General features: G+C 37.9%; 1 protein-coding gene across 1 annotated transcript in view; it reads right to left on the reverse strand.

Moving 5' to 3' along the window:
• CCDC34 (coiled-coil domain containing 34) overlaps window positions 1-19,128 on the reverse strand; it is a 45,042-nt gene that overhangs the window by 20,296 nt on the left and 5,618 nt on the right. The window contains exon 2 of the mRNA XM_004016355.6: window positions 18,831-18,966. Within this exon, the coding sequence (XP_004016404.4) occupies window positions 18,831-18,966 (136 nt within the window). The remainder of the gene's footprint in view (window positions 1-18,830; window positions 18,967-19,128) is intronic.

Here is a 19,128-nt window from a genome sequence, read left to right on the forward strand (position 1 = left end):
CACATTCATATCCTAGATTATTTAACTGCCTTGCTGTCACTCGAATCTACACGTTTGGGCATTTCCTCAGGAGAAAGAATGTGGGAAGTATGGCCAAATAAAACTACAAGCTGAATGCCACCACTCCGTCACTCAGCAGTTAAATTACTGCATTAGTTGAGAATGCTGTTCAAACTAGACTCCTAGGACTCTACTACCATAATTACCAGTTATTTTCCTTCTCTCTCCATAGATACCGGCAATTGGATACTTTTACATGTCTTTCACTGGACCTCGCTCCCCATCCCCATGCCTCCCTTTCCCAAGGACCTACCTACCTCAGCAATGGGTGGCAGTGGGAAGGACAATTTTTCAACTCTCAAGATAATTCCAGTGTGTTAAATGAAATGAAGATAAAACCTGACACCAAGAATATATCTCACGCATTTTAGAACAACTGGTCTCAGGATACCTGTCTTCCATGATCTCTCATCCCCAAATCCTTCAGCATAGGTAACAACTGTCCTCACTCATTCAGTCTTCCAACTTTTCAACTCTGTACTCCCCTACCCCCCAAGTAAAATATCCACCTTGGTTTTTAAAGGATTCTTCATTACCTCTGTGGCTGCTATCCCTTGATTATTCACTTATTTATTTTTTAAATGGAGCACCTACTCTAAAGATAGCAGGGATGAAATTCCAGAAGTCTCTGACCTAATCTGATTCTGTATACACCAAAGAATTAAGTGCTGTGTTGTGAGGTACTGTGTAGAATAAGAGCTCAGAAAAGGAAAAGGAAGATGAGAGGAGAGAGTATGGTCCAAAGTAGTAAAAGAAAAAAAAAAAAAGCACCATGAGAGGAACAATGAGGAAATGGCTTGACTACAAGGGGGAGGAGTGAAGACTAGAAAATCAGAGTGTGGTATTAATCCTAACTAGACAGGAAAAGGTCTTCTGAGACAGGCAGAGTAAAGAAAACACTGGGGAGTAGGAATACTTTGCAAACGGAATGATTCAGAACTCTCAATGATAAAGGCTGAAAACTGCATTTGAAGGGATCAGAACTATTCTGAGGGAGACAGACTAGGAGGTTGCCACAGTATATGAGTCAGAAGGAGATATATATGAGTCTGGACTTGGGTCAGGAAATAAGGGAGGGATATACTTCTACGTGTATGACAAGCCAGATATAGATGTGACAACCACATTTTAAAAAAAAGTCTTAAATTTTATCATCAAGAAAAGTAGTGATTTAAATATATGACTAAAAACAGGGTTGATTACTTTTATGAACCTTTTCAGATTCTTCGCATAATTAAGCTCAAAAGTAAGGGAAAAAAATCAGACTTTGTATTCTGATTTTATGGTTCACAAATTCTAATGTTGATGTAAGAATTAAAGATGAAGGAAGGGTCAAAAGTATCTAGAAAATGCTGCCATTGACCCAAACAGTGCTCTAATCTCAGAGTGTCTGTGCAAGCAATTTGCCACCTCAGAATACACATCACATTCTGAGAAACAACCCTCCTTCCAAGGCTGGCCCCTCTCAGAATTTCCCACCCTAAAGGCCTCCATCTGTTTACCACCAAAGCAAGTTTCTACCAGACACTGCTGGAGCCTTCTCTCATAAGGCCCTATGTCGTCTTCTGGTACACCACTGAATTTCAACAGAATTATACATCTTCCCACAGAGTAAGCACTTGATTACAGGAAACCAAAATCCAAAGAGGATCCTAAACATGGACTTTTTATTTTAATAACTTTTGCCGACTAAGGTAACAATCAGAAAAACTGAGTTTCTGAGTCTCACCAACTCTATATCCTGCTCTTTTCCTTCATTAAGCACTGATGAATATAAAGGGCAAAAGCAAGATGACGGGAAAAAAACAAACAAACCTGGATTATTCACAAATTAGATAACTTTTATAGTTTAGAATAGACTGTACCAAAATGTTAAAGCAAATGTTAAAAACAAAAATTATCCAAAGGCCATAAAAAATTTCGGTCAGTCTGCTAAATATTTTTTTTAATAATAAAAATTTAAATAAAATCTATATACCCTACAAAAATATACTAGTTTTTCACAATACTAATGTGAAATATTTACTATTTTTATCACTTCAACAGTTACAAATATAAAAACTATAAACATAATTTTGATGCGTTAATCTTACAGGGACATGAAAAACAAAAAAAAATGCTGCTAAAATCAAATTTATGAAAGGTGATGAACTTTTTAATGATTTAACTACCTTTAAATTTTAAGATTTCAAGGAAGAATATATGAAAGCCAGTGTACACTTAAAATACTGAGTCCGACCTATTTATTTCTAAAATGCACCTTGGTACTGTGGAAAAAATATTTATTAAGTTGGAAGTCAAAAGAACCAGGATCCAGTCCCAGCTTTGTCACTAACTGAAGCATTGGCAAAGCTGCTCTCTGGCCTTCATCTTTTATTAGGGATCTGAGATGAACTGTTCCTTGTGGTTAAAAATCTGAGATTTTAATGATATGATTTATAAATAAATCAGAGAATACAGTAAATAAGAACAGAAAAGTAAGGAAAGCATGACTTAGAAAATTAAAACAAAAGGAAAGGCATGAAAAAAAAAGTGAATACCACAATAGATCAAAATAAGTTTATACCAAAGTAAGTAATTTATCTGTATGTTATGATGTCTCTGGGATGACTGATACAGTTAAGATTCATGCTAACATACTTTAACTGCTTCAGAATTACAACTAACTTTTACAAAGTGATTTCTATAGAATAGGCCACATCCTGCAGTTCACTTAGTTCCCAAAACACTATGAGGTAAATGTCACTCTCCCCTTTCACTGATAATCCAGCAGAGAGAGGCTAAAGATCCAAGATCTTAGTTTTGAATCCAGGATGTACGACTCAAGAATTTATGCTTTTAACCACTCTAATATTGCCTAACATCTGGTTTATAGATGAAGAGACTGGGGCTCAGAGACGTAATTTTTCCAAGATCACAGATTTAGAACAGCAAGACTAGAATTTCAGCCTAGTTCCATGTTACTCCAAAGCTCAGAGTTTCTTATAATTTCTGTAATTTAATTACATTCATTTATGGTATGCTGACTCTAAAAATCGCTTGAAGTGACCCTCCTTTTCTTAGGATAACAAGTGACTTCTAGTGAGGCTGGAGATAAAGCTAAATAACATAAACTGGGCTCCACAATACCACTGATTCACTAGATCAGTGTTTTACAAAACTGTGATTCTACAATTAATGCATGGGTTATGACTAGCTTTAAAAAAAATTAGAATATTTCCAAGTTCTCCACAAAGTTAAGATATTTCAGATATATACATAAGTGTGTATATATGTATGCATTTGTGTGAAATGAAGAAAAGCAGATTTCTCAGTGTGAACAATTATTTAGAAAGGTATGAAATTAAATAATTCCAGTAGTCATGTATAGATGTGAGAGTTGGACCATAAAGAAGGCTGAGTGCCGAAGAACTGATGCTTTTGAACTGCGGTGCTGGAGAAGGCTTTTGAGAGTCCCTCGGACAGCAAGGAGATCAAACTAGTCAATTCCAAAGGAAATCAAGTCCTAAATATTCACTGGAAGGACTGATGCTGAAGCTGAAACTCCAATACTCTGGCCACCTGATGCGAAGAGCCAATTCATTGGAAAAAACCGTGATGCTGGGAGAAACTGAGGGCAAGAGAGAAGGCAGCAACAGAGGATGAGATGGTTGGATGGCACCACTGACTCAATGGACATGAGTTTGAGCAAACTCAGGGAGAGTGAGGACAGAAGAAGCCCGGCATGCTGCAGTTCATGGGGACACAAAGAGTAGGACTTAGCAACTGAACAACAACAAACTAAACAATGGAATCAGTAATGTTAAAACTTAAGATTGAAGGAAGAAAATTAAGCGTCTGGGGCCTTAACAACAAATGAATTCTGAAAATAAATGAAAAAGCATTAAGAAGGCTATGACTGAAGAGAGTGGGCAAGATGATGGAGTAGAAAGGCCCTGGGCTCCCCTTTTCTCATGAGTACACCCAAAACCACAACTCTCTACAGAACAACTGCAGATGAAAAAGGCTGGAACCTAAAGACACAAAAAAGGAACCATAATCAGACAGGTAGGAGGGACAGACTCATATTGCCCCTGAGGATGGGCAACCCACAAAGTAGAGAATAAGTATACTGCAGAGGCTCTCTCACAGGAATGAGAGATCTGAGCCCCATGTAAGCCTTGCAGTCCAGCACTAGGAAGACAAGTGCCAAGAGCATTTGGCTTTCAAGGTCAGTGGGCTTACTTGCAGAAGCCCCACAGAACTGGGGGAAAAGAGATTTCATTTTTAAAGGGCACATACAAAATATCATGTACAATGGAACCCAGGGCAAAAGCAGTAATCTGAAATTAGCTTGGGCCAGACCTACCTACTGGTCTTGGAGAGTCCTCTAGGCAGGCATGAGGTAGCTGTGACTCACCCTAGGGACATGGACACTGGTGACAGGCATAGCTGGGGCATTCAGCTGCATGAGCTGATGGTGGCTGCCATCTTGGCTCACTATCGCCAAGACCTGGACCCACCCAACAGTTTGTAGGATGCCTTAGGCCAAACAACTAACTGAACAGAGACACAGCCTCAACCACAAACAGGCTGCTTAAAGACTTCCTGAGCTCACAGTCACCACTAGACAAGGCCCTAAACACAGATTTCCTCACCAGGGTGCCAAGAGCTGGGTCTGGGCCTTTGCACTGGGAAGCTCACACAAGCCTCTCGACCACCAGGAGGGCAGACACCAGAAGCAAAAAACTATAATACCACAGCTTGCACACTGAGTCCCAGCAACAGCAGGTCAGACCCTACCCTGGGACCAGCTGGGCACTGGCCCTGCCCACCAGCAGGCCAACAACCTTTGAGACACCCAAGCCCCATATCCAGCCTCCAACACCAATCATCTAAAATGAGCTCTGGGATCCCTGGGCCCTGGACCGGGCTCTAGGACACAGCTCTGCCTGCCAGTGGTCCTGCACTAACCCTAGGATCTGGCCTCTCCTGCCAATAGGTGGACAAGAGCCCCAGAGTCTGCAGGATACTATCTCTAGCCAACAGTGAGCCAGTACCACCCCCAGCACTCCCTAGGGTTCTGCAACAGCTGCCTCATGACCAGCTGACACTAACGAGTAGCCAGCAGCATTCACACAAGGCAGTGCCTGGCAACCAACTAGACTAGCAGCCAACCAGGCCTACCAGACCACTCACAGTCAGCCTGCCACAACAGAAGGGCCTATGCAGGTATTTGGCTTAGGTAACGAGAGGGCACTGCTGGAACATGAAAGACATCCCCTACAGAAGGCTACTACTCCAAAGTCCAGAAAGGTAACAAAGCTGCCACATACACAAAAACACAAATACCAACATAGACAAAATGAGACACCACAGGAATATGTTCCAGATGAAGGAAAAAGATAAAACCCCAAAAGAAAAACTAAGTGAAGAGGAGACCGGCGATCTACCTGAGAAAAAGTTCACAGTAGGATCGTAAAGATGAGGGAAAGAATTGGGAAGAAAATGGATGCACAGAGAAGTCAGAATTTTTTTAACAAAGAGAAAATATAAAGAACAGCTGAACAGAGATGAAGAATACAATAATTGAAATAAAAAATACACTAGAAGGAATCAACAGTACTCTAAATGATATGGAAAAATGAATTGGTGAGCTGGAAGACTGAGTAGTGAAAATCACTGCGACTAAACAGACATCTGGGACATCAAGCGTACAATTACTCATATTATTGGGGTCACTGAAGGATAAGATAGAAAGGGCCAGAGAAAATATTTGAAGATGTAATAGCTGAAAACTTCCCTAACCTCAGAAAGAAAAATGTCACGCAAGCCCAGGAAGTGCAGAGTGGTCCCATACAGGATAAACATAGAGGAACACACCAAAACACATTGTAACCAAAACACCAAATATTAAAGACAGAATATTAAAAGTAGCAAATAACATACAAAGGAACTCCTATAAGGCTATCAGCTGTGTTTTCAGCAGAAATTTTGCAGGCCAGAAGGGAGTGTCATGATATATTTAAAGTAATGAAAGGGGAAAATCTACAACCAAGAATGCTATACCCAGCAAAGCTCTCATTCAGATTAGATGGCAAAATCAAAAGCTTTTCAGTCCAGCTAAAGTTAAGAGAATTCAGCACTACCAAACCAGCATTACAACAAATGTTAAAGAAACTTCTCCAGGCAAAAAAGAAAAGGCCACTACTAGAATCAAGAAAATTACAAAATGAAAAGCCTCATTGGTAAAGACAAACATACAGTAAAGATAAGAATCCATTCACAAAGTTAGTAGTGAGGTTACAAGACAGGAGTAATAAAGTCATCTGTATCCACAATAAGCAGTTAAGGGATACAAAAAACAATTAGATGTAAAATATTACATCAACAGCCATAATCATGAGGGAAGAGTATAAATGCAGGGGTTTTTTTTTAATGCATTTGAAATTAAGAATTCAGTAACTTAAAAAAGACTGCTATATAAAAACTTCATGGTAACTGCAAACCAAAAATGCATAATAGATATACACCCAAGAAATAAGATGGAATTCAAACAAAACACTAAAAACAGTCATCAAATCACAAGAAAAGGGGGAAAAAGACCTACAAAAACAATTAACAAAATGGCAATAAAAACATATATATCAATAGTTACCTTAAATGTAAGTGGATAAAATGCTTCAACCAAAAGACACACAGTAGCTCAATGGATACAAAAACAAGAAACATATGTATGATGCCTACAAAATACTCACTTCAGAATCAGAGACACACACAGACTGAAAGTGAGGGAATGGAAAAACATATTCCATGTAAATGGACATCAAAAGAGAGCCAGAGTAGCAATACTCAAACCAGACAAAACAGGCTTTAAAATTAAAGACTCAAAGAAGGATACTACAAAAGACAAAGAAGGATACTACATTATAATCAAGGGATCAATCCCAGAAGTAAGATATAACAATGGAAAATACATATGCACCCAAAATAGGTGCACCTTAACATATAAGGCAACTGTTAATAGCTACAAAAAGAGAAGTCAACAGTAACACAATAATAGTGGGGACTTTGAAACTCCACCTCTATCACTGGACAGATCATCCAGACAGAAAATCAATAAGGATACACAGACCATTAAAGATATATTAGACCAGACAGCCTTAATTGATATTTATAAAACGTTCCTATGAGAGCATCAGGCTACACATTCTTCTCAAGAGCACATGGCATATTCTCCAGGGTAGCTTACATGCTAGTCCAAAAAGCAAACCTCAGTAAGTTTAAGAAAACTGAAATCATATCAAGCATTTTTTCTAGCCACAACACTACGAGATTAGAAATCAACTATAAGAAAGAAACTGTAAAAAAACACAAATATGTGAAGCCTAACAACATGTTACTAAACAACTAATGAATCACTGAATAAATAAAAGAGGAAATTAGGGGGGAAAAAAAAAACCTAGAGACAAAAACAAACACATGATGATCCAAAACCTCTGACGCTTTGTGCTGTAACAAAAGCAGTTGTAAGAGGAAAGTTCATAGCAATACAACTGTACCTTAGGAAACAAGAAAAATCTCAGACAACCTAACCTTACACCTAAAGCAACTGGAGAAAGAACAACAAACAAAACACAAAGGAAAGAAATTAAATAGATCAGAATAGAAATAAATGAAATAAACATGAAATCAATTTAAAAAAAGATCAATGAAACTAAAAGTTGGTTCTTTGAAAAGATAAAATTGATTTAGCCAGACTCATCAAGAAAAATGAGAGGGATTTCCCCGGTGGTCCAGCAGCAAAGACTCCGCACTCCCAAAACAGGCAGACTTGCTGGGGGAACTAGATTCCACACGCTGAGTTTGTATGCCACAACTAAAGAGTTTGCAGACCACAACTAAAGATCCTGTATACTGAAATAAAGACCTGGCATGCTGAACTGAACTGATGCTGAAATAGATAAATATTTTTTAAGAAGAAAAAAGGAAAAAAAGAGGGCTGAAGTCAATAAAATTAGAAAAGAAAAAGAAGTCACAACTGACAATACAGAAATACAAAGGATCACAAAAGGCTACTATAAGCAACTGTATGTCAATAAAATGGACAGCCTAGAAGAAACGGACAAATTCTTAGGTACAACCTTGCAAGACTAAACCAGAAGAAATAAAAAACATGAACAGATCAATCACAAGTACTGAAATTGAAACCATGATTTAAAAACTCCCAACAAACAAAAGTCTAGACAAGATGAATTCACAGGTGAATTCTTTAGTATTAAACATCTGTGGTTGTTTAGTCACTAAGTCATGTCCACCTCTTTTGTGACCACATGGACTATAGTTCACCAGGCTCCTCTATCCATGGGATTTCTCAGGCAAGAAAATACTGGAGTGGGTTGCCATTTCCTTCTCCAGAGGATCTTCCCAACACAGGGGTCAAATCCAAGTCTCCTGCATTGGCAGGCAGGTTCTTTACCACTGAGCAAACATGTGAAAAAAAGAGTTAAACTGATCCTTCTCAAACTATTCCAAAAAAACTGAAGAAGAAGGAACTCTCCCAAACTCATTCTATGAGGCCACTGAATAACAAACCTAGACAAAGATATCACCAAAAAATAAATTACAGGCCAATATCATTGATGAACATAGGTGGAAAATCCTCATCAAAATATAAGCAAACCAAATCCAGCAATACATTAAAAGGATCATGCACCATGATCAAGTGAGATTATCCCAGAGATGCAAGAATTTTTCAATAACTGCAAATAGAGTGATACACTACATTAACAAATTGAAAACTAACAACCATATTATCATCTTAATGCTGCTGCTGCTGCTAAGTCACTTCAGTCGTGTCCGACTCTGTGCAACCCCATAGATGGCAGCCACCAGGTTCCCCCGTCCCTGGGATTCTCCAGGCAAGAACCCTGGAGTGGGTTGCCATTTCCTTCTCCAATGCATGAAAGTAAAAAGTGAAAGTGAAGTCACTCAGTCCTCTCCGACTCTGTGCGACCCCACAGACGGCAGCCCACCAGGCTCCTCTGTCCGTGGGATTTTCCAGGCAAGAGTACTGGAGTAGGTGCTTCTTAATAGATGCAGAAAAATAATTTGATAAAATTCAACATTCATTTATGATAAAAAAAAAAAAACTCTAGAAAATGTGCTTAGAGGGAACCTACCTCAACATACTAAAGGTCATATATGATAAATCCACAACTAACATCACACCCAACAGTGAAAAGCTGAAAGCATTTCCTCTAAGATTAGGAAGAAGATAAGAATGACCACTCTCATCACTGTTATTCAACAAAGTTTTGGAAGTCCTAGCCATAGTAATCAGAGAAGAAAAAGAAATGAATCCCAACTGGAAAAGAAGTAGTAAAGCTGTCACTGCAGACGACACAAGACTACACAGAGAAAACTCTAAAGGTGCTACCTGAAAACTACTTAGAGCTCAGCAAGAAATTCAGCAAAGTTGCAGGATACAAAATTAATACACAGAAATCACTTGAATTTCTATGCACTAACGATGAACTATCAGAAAGAAAAATTCAGGAAGCAGTCCCATTTACTGTACCATCAAAAAGAAATAAAACACCTAGGAGTAAATTTTCCTAAGGAGCCAAAAGACCTTTGCTCTGAAAACTGCAAGAACCTGGTGAAAGAAACTGAAGATGACACAGAGAGGGGAAGATACAGCAAAAGTATGTTGTTGGATTGGAAGAATCCAAGAATCCAAATGTTGCTGGATTGGAAGAATTGACCAAATGTTATACTATCCAAAGCAATCCACAGATTCAATTCAATCCCTATCAAATTATCAATGACGCTGTTTACAGAATCACATCAAATAATTTTAAAATTTGTATGGAAATACAAAAGACCCCAAAGAGTCAATGAAATCTTGATAAAGAAAAATGCAGCTAGAGCAATCAGGCTCCTTCACTTCAGACTATACCACAAAGTCACAGTAATAAAAGCAGTATATTACTGGAACAAAAACAGAACTACAGATCAATGGAACAGGACAGAAATCCAAGAAATAAACCTACTCACCTATGGTCAATTAATCTATGACAAAGAAAGTCTTCAATATATAATGGAGAAAAAGTCTATTCAGTAAGTGGTGGCAGGAAAAGTTGACAGCTATATGTAAAAGAATGAAATTACAACAGTCTCTAACACCATATACAAAAATAAACTCAAAATGGATTAAAGACCTAAATATAAGACTGGATACTATAAAACTCTTAGAGGAAAAGAAAGGAAGAACACTCACTGACATAAACTGCAGCAAGATTTTTTTCAATCCACCTCCTAGAATAATGAAAATAAAAAGAAAGAAAAAGCACGTAATTAAACTTAAAAGCTTTTGCACAGCAAAGGTAATCATGAACAACAAAAAACCACACAGAATGAGAGAAAATATTTGCAAGCAAATTGACCAACAAGGGATTAATTGCCAAAATATATAAACAGCTCATCTAGCTCAATAACAAAAACTAAATAAATAAACCAATCAAAAAAATGAGTGGAAGATCTCAATAGACATTTCTCCAAAAAAGACATACAGAAGGTCAAAAAAGCACACAAAAAGATATTCAGCATTACTAATTATTAGAGAAATGCAAAATCAGAGCTACAATGAGGTATCACCTAATACCAGTCGGAATGGCCATCATCAACAGGCTGACGCATTATCAATAAATGCTGGAGAGGGTGTGGAGAAAAGGAAACCCTCCTACCCTGTTGGTGGAAATGTAAACTGTATGGAAGTTTCTTTAAAAATCACAAACAGTATGGAGGTTTCTTAAAAAATAAAAATATAAGCATGTGACCTACCAATCCCACTGTCAGGCATATAATCAGGGAAAACCATAATTTACAAAGATACTTGCACCCCAGTGTTCACTGCAGCACTATTTACAATAGGCAAGACACGGAAGCAACCTAAATGCCCATTGACAAATGCTGCTGCTGCTGGTGCTAAGTCGCTTCGGTTGTGTCTCACTCTGTGCAACCCCATAGATAGCATCCCACCAGGATCCCCCATCCCTGGGATTCTCCAGGCAAGAACACTGGAATGGGTTGTCATTTCCTTCTCCAATGCATGAAAGTGAAATGTGAAAGTGAAGTCACTCAGTCATGTCCGACTCTTAGCGACCCCGTGGACTGCAGCCTACCAGGCTCCTCCGTCCATGGGATTTTCCAGGCAAGAGTACTGGAGCAGGGTGCCATTGCCTTCTCCGCCACTGATAAATGAATGGATAAAAAAAGAAGTAGTACATATACACAATGGGATATTACTCAGCTACATAAAAGAATGAAATAATGCCATTTGAAGCAACATGGATGAACCTAGAGATTATAATTCCCAGTGAAGCAAGCTAGACTGAGAAAGACAAATATATGATATCACTTATATGTGGAATCTAATAAAAAAGATGATACAAATGAACTTATTTACAAAACAGAAACAGATTCACAGTCTTTTGAAAACAAACTTATGGTTACCAAAAGGGAAAGAATAGGGGGAGGGATAAATTAGGAGGGATAAAACAGTCTCCTAATTTATATATACACTAGAATATTAAAAATACCTATCAACAAGCACCTACTGTATAGCACAGGGAAATTTACCCAAAACTGTGTAATAATTTATATGGGAAAGAATCAGAAAGAGAATGTATATATAGTATAACTAAACTACTTTGCTGTACACTTGAAATTAACACAACATTGTAAATCAACTATACCCCATAAAAAATAAAGATTAACTGAAAAATTAAGGATCATACATCATAACCAAGTAATACTTTTCCCAGCTATCCAAGGACTTTTTAACATCCACAAATCAATTTGATACATCCCACTAACAAATTAAATGATAAAAGCTTTATGATCATCTCAGTAGAAGAAGAAAAAGCTTCCAATTAAATAAAACATCCTCTTATAAAACAAAACTCTCTAGAAACTGGGCATGGAGGGAACATACCTTCAACATAATAAAGGCCATGTATGATAAACCCTTTCATCAAGAGCCTCCTGATGAAAGTGAAAGGGGAGAGTGGAAAAGTTGGCTTAAAACTCAACGTTCAAAAAAACGAAGATGGCGGCATCTGGGCCCATCACTTCATGGCAAATAGATGGGCAAACAATAGAAACAGTGACAGACTTTATTTGGGGGGGCTTCAAAATCACTGCAGATGGTGACTGCACCTATGAAATTAAAAGACGCTTGCTCCCTGGAAGAAAAGCTATGACCAACCTAGACAGCATATTAAAAAGCAGAGACATTACTTTGCCAACAAAGGTCCATCTAGTCAAAGCTACGGTTTTTCCAGTAGTCATGTACAGATGTGAGAGTTGGACCATAAAGAAAGCTGAATGCCAAAGAATTGATGCTTTTAAATCGTGGTGTTGGCGAAGACTCTTGAGAGTCCTTGGACTGCAAGGAGATCCAACCAGTCCATCCTAAAGGAAAATCAGTCTTGAATATTCACTGGAAGGACTGATGCTAAAGCTGAAACTCCAATACTTTGGCCACCTGATGCAAAGAACCAACTCATTGGAAAAGACCCTGATGCTGGGAAAGAATGAAGGCGAGAGAAGGGGATGCCAGAAGATGAGATGGTTGGATGGCATCACCGACTCAATGGACATGAGTTTGAGCAAGCTCTGGGAGTTGGTGATGGACAGGGAAGCCTGGTGTGCTGCAGTCCATGGGGTCACACAGAGTCAGACACAACTGAGCGACGGAACTGAACTGAATGACAAGCCCACAGTTAACATCATACAAAATGGTGAAGATCAGGAAGAAAACAAGGATGTCCATTCTCACCACTTTCATTCAACACAGTTTGGAAGTCCTCGACACAGTAATCAGACAAGAAAATGAAAGAGAAAAAAGGGGAAAGGAAAGATTTGAATTGGAAAGGAAGACATAAACTGTCACTGCAAATGACAAGATACCATACATAGAAAACCCTCAAGATGCTATTATACCAGAAAACTACTAGAGCTCAATGAATTCAGTAAACTTGTGGACACAAAATTATTATACAAAAATCTGTCGCATGTCTATCCACAAACAAGGAATTAACAGAGAAAGTGGAATTAAGGAAACAATCTCACTTTCCATCTCATCAGAAAGAATAAAATACCTAGGAATAAGCCTACCTAAGGAGGCAAAAGACCTGTATTCTGAAAAGCATAAGACACTGATGAAAGATACTAAAATGACACAAACATATTGAAAGATATACTGTGTTCTTTGATTGCAAGAATCAATATTGTTAAAATCACCATATTACCTTAGGGAATCTAGAGATTCAATGCAATCCCTATCAAATTACCAATGGCATTTTTCAAAGAACAACAACAAAATTAAATTTATATGAAAACACAAAAGGCCCTGAATAGCCAAAACAACCTTGAGAAAAAAGAACAGAGCTCAAGGAATATGCTCCCTGATTTCTGACTATTCTACAAAGCCACAGTAATCAGAAACAGTACTGCACTGGGACAAAAACAGACTGAGATCAGGAGAAGAGAATAGAGCTGAGGAATAAACCAAGATACCTAGGGTCAATTAATTGATGACAGAAGAGGGAAGACTATACAATGAAGAAGACATTTCTTCAAGAAGTGGTCCTGGGAAAACTGGATGCTATCTGTAGATAAATAAAACTAGACCATTCTCTGACACTACAAAAATTAACAAAAATTAACTCAAAATGGATTAAAGACCTAAATGTAAAGCAAGATACTATAAAAACTCTTAAAGGAAAACGTAGGTAGAATACTCTTTGATATAAATTGCAGCAATGTATTTTTAGATCCATCTTTTACAGTAATGGAAATACTAACCAAAATGTAGTAATAAGCAAAAGCAATTGTTTAAACTTAAAACCTTTTGTACATCAAAGGAAATCATAAACAAAATGAAAAGACAACCCACAGAATGAGAGAAAATATTTGCACCTGATACAACCAAAGAAGGATTCATTTCAAAAAATATAAAAAGCTCATACAGCTTAATATAAATAAAAAGAAACAGCCAAATCAAAAAATGGGCAGAAAATCTAAACAGACATTCTCCAAAGATATAAAGATGGCCAGCAGGTACATGAAAAGATGTTCAACATCATTAATTATAGAAAAATGAAAATCAAAACTACAATAAGGTATAACCTCACACTGATCAGAATGGCCATCATTAAAAAGTCTACAAATAAATGCTAGAGAAGATGTGGAGAGAAAGGAACCCTTCTACACTGTTGGGGAGAATAGAATTGGTGTTCCCACTATGGAGAACAATATGGAGTTCCTTAACTAAAAATCGAGTTGCCAGCAATTCTGCTCCTGAGTATATATCCAGAAAACATGAAAACTCAAATTTGAAAAGATAATGCAACCCAGATGAGTGGAAAAAGAAGATGTGGTGTGTCTGTGCGTATACACACACCAAAGGGATATCACTCAGCCATAAAAATAAATAAAATAATGCCATTTGTAGCAACATGAATGGACCTAGAGATTATCACACTAACTGAATACAGACAGACTGAGAAAGACAAATATCATATGATACCACTTATATGCAGAATCTTGAAAAATGATACAAATGAATGTATCGGTTTGGTTAAAAGGTTTATTCAGGTTTTCCATAAAATGTTATGGAAAAATCCAAATGAAATTTTTTGGCCAGCACAATATTTACAAAACAGAAATACACAGAAAACAAATCTATAGATACCAAAGGGAAAAGCAGGGGGAGGGAAAGATGTGAAGTTTAATATTAATAGGTACATACTACTACATATAAAATATTAACAGCAAGGATTTACTATATAACAGAGGCAATTATAGGCAATATCTTATAATAACCTAAAGGCAAAATGGTTGTCTGAGGAAGCCTTACAAATAGCTGAGAAAAGAAGAGAAGCTAAACGCAAAGGAGAAAGGGAAAGATACACACATTTGAATGCAGAGTTCCAAAGAAAAGCAAGGAGAGATAAATAAGAAAGCCTTCCTCAGTGATCAATGCAAAGAAATAGGAAAACAACAGAATGGGAAAGACTGGAGAACTCTTCAAGAAAACTAGAGACACCAAGGGAACATTTCATGCAAGGATGGGCACAATGAAGGACAGAAATGGTATGGACCTAACAGAAGCAGAAGATATTAAGAAGAGGTGGCAAGAATACACAGGAGAACTATGCATAAAAGACCTTCATAACCACAACAGTATCACTCACCTAGAGCCAGACATCCTGGAATGCAAAGTCAAGTGGGCCTTAAGAAAGCATCACTATGAACAAAGCTAGTGTAGATGATGGAATTCCAGTTGAGCTATTTCAAATCCTAACAGATGATGCTGTGAAAGTGCTGCACTCAATATGCCAGCAAATTTGGAAAACTCAGCAGTGGCCACAGGACTGGAAAAGGTCAGTTTCCATTTCAATCCCAAAGAAAGGCAGTGCCAAAGAATGCTCAAACTACCGCACAATTGCACTCATCTCACACGCTAGTAAAGTAATGCTTAAAATTCTCCAAGACAGGCTTCAACTGTTTGTGAACAGTGAACTTCCAGATGTTCAAACTGGATTTAGAAAAGGCACAGGAACCAGAGATCAAATTGCCAACATGTGTTGGATCATTGAAAAAGCAAGAGAGTTGCAGAAAACATCTATTTCTGCTTTACTGACTACACCAGTCTTTGATTGTGTGGAATACGACAAACTGTGGAAAATTCTGAAAGAGATGGGAATACCAGACCACCTGAGCTGCCTCTTGAGAAACCTGTGTACAGGTCAAAAAGCACAGGTAGAACGTGCACCAACAGACTGGTTCCAAGTCGGGAAAGGAGCACATCAAGGCTGTATATTGTCACCCTGCTTATTTAACTTATACGCAGAGAACACCATGAGAAATGCTGGGCTGGATGAAGCACAAGCTGGAATCAAGACTGCCAGGAGAAATGTCAATAACCTCAGATATGCAGATGACACCACACTTATGGCAGAAAGTGAAGAGGAACTCAAAAGCCTCTTGAAAGTGAAAGAGGAGAGTGAAAAAGTTGGCTTAAAGCTCAACATTCAGAAAACAAAGATCATGGCATCTGGTCCCATCACTTCATGGCAAATAGATGGGGAAGCAATGGAAACAGTAACAAAGTTTATTTTCTTGGACTCCAAAATTACTGCAGATGGTGACTGCAGCCATGAAATTAAAAGATGCTTGCTCCCTGGAAGAAAAGCTATGACCGACCTAGACAGCATATTAAAAAGCAGAGACATTATTTTGCCAACAAAGATCCATCTAGTCAAAGCTATGGTTTTTCCAGTAGTCATGTATGGATGTGAGAGTTGGACTGTAAAGAGAGCTGAGAGCTGAAGAATTGATGCTTTTGAACTGTGATGTTGGAGAAGACTCTTGAGAGTCCCTCGGACTGTAGGAGATCAAACCAGTCCATCCTAAAGGAAATCAATCCTGAAGATTCATTGGAAGGGCTGATGTTGAAGCTGAAACTTCAATACTTTGGCTATCTGATGCAAAGAACTAACTCATTGGAAAAGACCCTGATGCTGGGAAAGAATGAAGGTGCGGGGAGAAGAGGATGCCAGAGGATGAGATGGTTGGATGGCATCACTGACTCAATGGACATGAGTTTGAGAAATCTCCGGGAGTTGGTGATAGACAGGGAAGCCTGGTGTGCTGCAGTCCATGGGGTCACACAGAGTTGGACCTGACTGAGCAACTGAACGGAAGTGAAAACAGAAAACAATCTAAAAATGTATATGTACATATGTGTGTGTTTGTGAGTTGGTGATGGACAGGGAAGCCCAGTGAGCTGCAGTACATGGGGTCACACACAGTCGGACACGCCTGAGCAACTGAACTGAAGTGAAAACAGAAAAAAACTTAAAAATGTGTGTGTGTGTCACTCCAGTATTCTTGCCTGAAAAATCCTGTGGACAGAGGAGCCTGGCATGTTACAACTCATGGGGTCACAGAGAGTCAAATACCACTGAGCAACCGAGCACACACACAGGCATATATGTATAAACTGAATCAGCTTGTTATATATCTGAAACTAACACAACATTGTAAATGAACTATATTTCAATTTAAAAGATGGAAAAAAGACTGTGACTAGCAATGATATCAATAACAATATCAATAAAATCACTAGCTATCCTTACACTTTGTCTCATTTAATCCTCTAAAACACTGTGACCAGGTAGTATTATTTTATCCTTACTGTCGAGATGAGGAAATGGAAGTGTAAAAGTTTAAATAAGTCTATCTGACATGAAACCATAAGGTTTTTCTCAAGTCCTAGCCCTTCTAAGTAGAAACAAGTACTACAGTGTACTTTTCCAGGAATAAATTTGTTTTTAGAATACAAAGTATACTTCAACAGGGAAAAAGCTGAAGAATTGGTTTCTACAATTATCTAAATCATGTCAAGAACCTGGCTAGAAAGCCATCACAGAAAAAACAACTAGTTTCAAAACTGAAATGGAAAATTTACTCCAAAAAAATCATGGAGGGCAAAGCTTTAATTCCCAGGATTTTTACAGCAATAGGGATACTAATAGATTAGTTGTTGTTTTTATCACTGTGCTTTTATTTTGCAATCCCATGGGCTGTAGCCCACCAGGTTCTTTTGTCCATGGGATTTCCCAGGCAATAATACTGGAGTGGGTATTGCCATTGCCTTCTCTAGGGGATCTTCCCAACCTAGGAATCGAACCCATGTCTCCCGCATTGGCAGGTGGATGAGCCACCAGGGAGACCCTAAGAGATGAGAATAAACTTAAACACACAACAACAGTGAACTGGTTAATTATCTTCTATTATATATATGATACATTTTAAATATATTTTAATAATCAGCCATTTTTAAATGACATAAAATATTTAATGATATACAAACATATTAATAATGTAATAGGCAAAAAAAAACAGGTTACAAAAGAGTGATCATATTTATTAAAAACAAGATATATCCCTCACCACACACATCTACCTGGTTTCAGTGTTTGGATGGAGAGAATTCAGATAACCTAGATACTGAAGGATTTAAAACTACCCAAATCTATTTGGCTGCTAGATTCTAAATAGCAAACAGTAAGAGTTGAAAGAATGATGGATTCATGTGAAAATGTATTTTTTTGAGTTTGGAGAGGGAGAATTCAGAGAGAATTAAAAATACAAAAATGCCCAGAAGTGAGGTAGGGAGGTAAAGAGAAACCAGGAAAACCTGAAAGCCCCTCAGACTCCCTTCTCCCAGCATAAACTCACTCTGGGGCACAAGCTCTGAATTGTATAGGCTAGACTTTCTGCCTCTACTTCAGTTTTTATTTCTCTCCTCTCTTAAAAATTTTACCAAATATATGAGGTTGACTGTACCTTAGTTAAACATACATATGGTGACACTCTGTATGAATATACATTTGCACATATGTTTCTAAAAAATTTACAGAGAAGAAAATCTGGAAGGCTACACACCATATTATAACAATAGTTTTCAGGGGGCCAGTTTGGAGATTTTAATTTTCCTAATTATGCTTAGCTGTATTTTCCAAATGTTCTTATAATCTGAAACACATATCATTTCTCTAGTAAGCTATAAATACAGATATAGCAAACTGATACCAAAATATGCTAAAACTTTGTTGTAAGGGATAACAACATCCTGATAATAACATTCTGATTTTGACAGCAGCTCAACTTTGCGAGCTTGTGGATTAAGTAGAAAAAAGACTGTCTAGTTTTACCTCTAGAGCCTTCTGTTGCAGACGGTCACGTTCTACTTTTTCTTTGCCAACAAACCACACTTCCCACGGTGTCAGGCTGCTTTCTGGTAAGCGCACCTGCTTCTGTTCTTCTTGGTTATCTTCGGATCCAACCGTGCTATTACAAAAGAGAGGATACTACAGACCTTGCACTCAAAACTCTTTGACTTAGCAGTCAAAATGATTTAGCTGCACAATAGAAGTAGAATTCCATGATACACTGACAATACTGTGATTTTTATATGTAAATATACACTTAAGAAACTAAGAACAAGAGTCC

The sequence above is a fragment of the Ovis aries genome, chromosome 15 (genome assembly GCF_016772045.2).
Source record: "Ovis aries strain OAR_USU_Benz2616 breed Rambouillet chromosome 15, ARS-UI_Ramb_v3.0, whole genome shotgun sequence".
Classification (NCBI taxonomy): domain Eukaryota; kingdom Metazoa; phylum Chordata; class Mammalia; order Artiodactyla; family Bovidae; genus Ovis; species Ovis aries.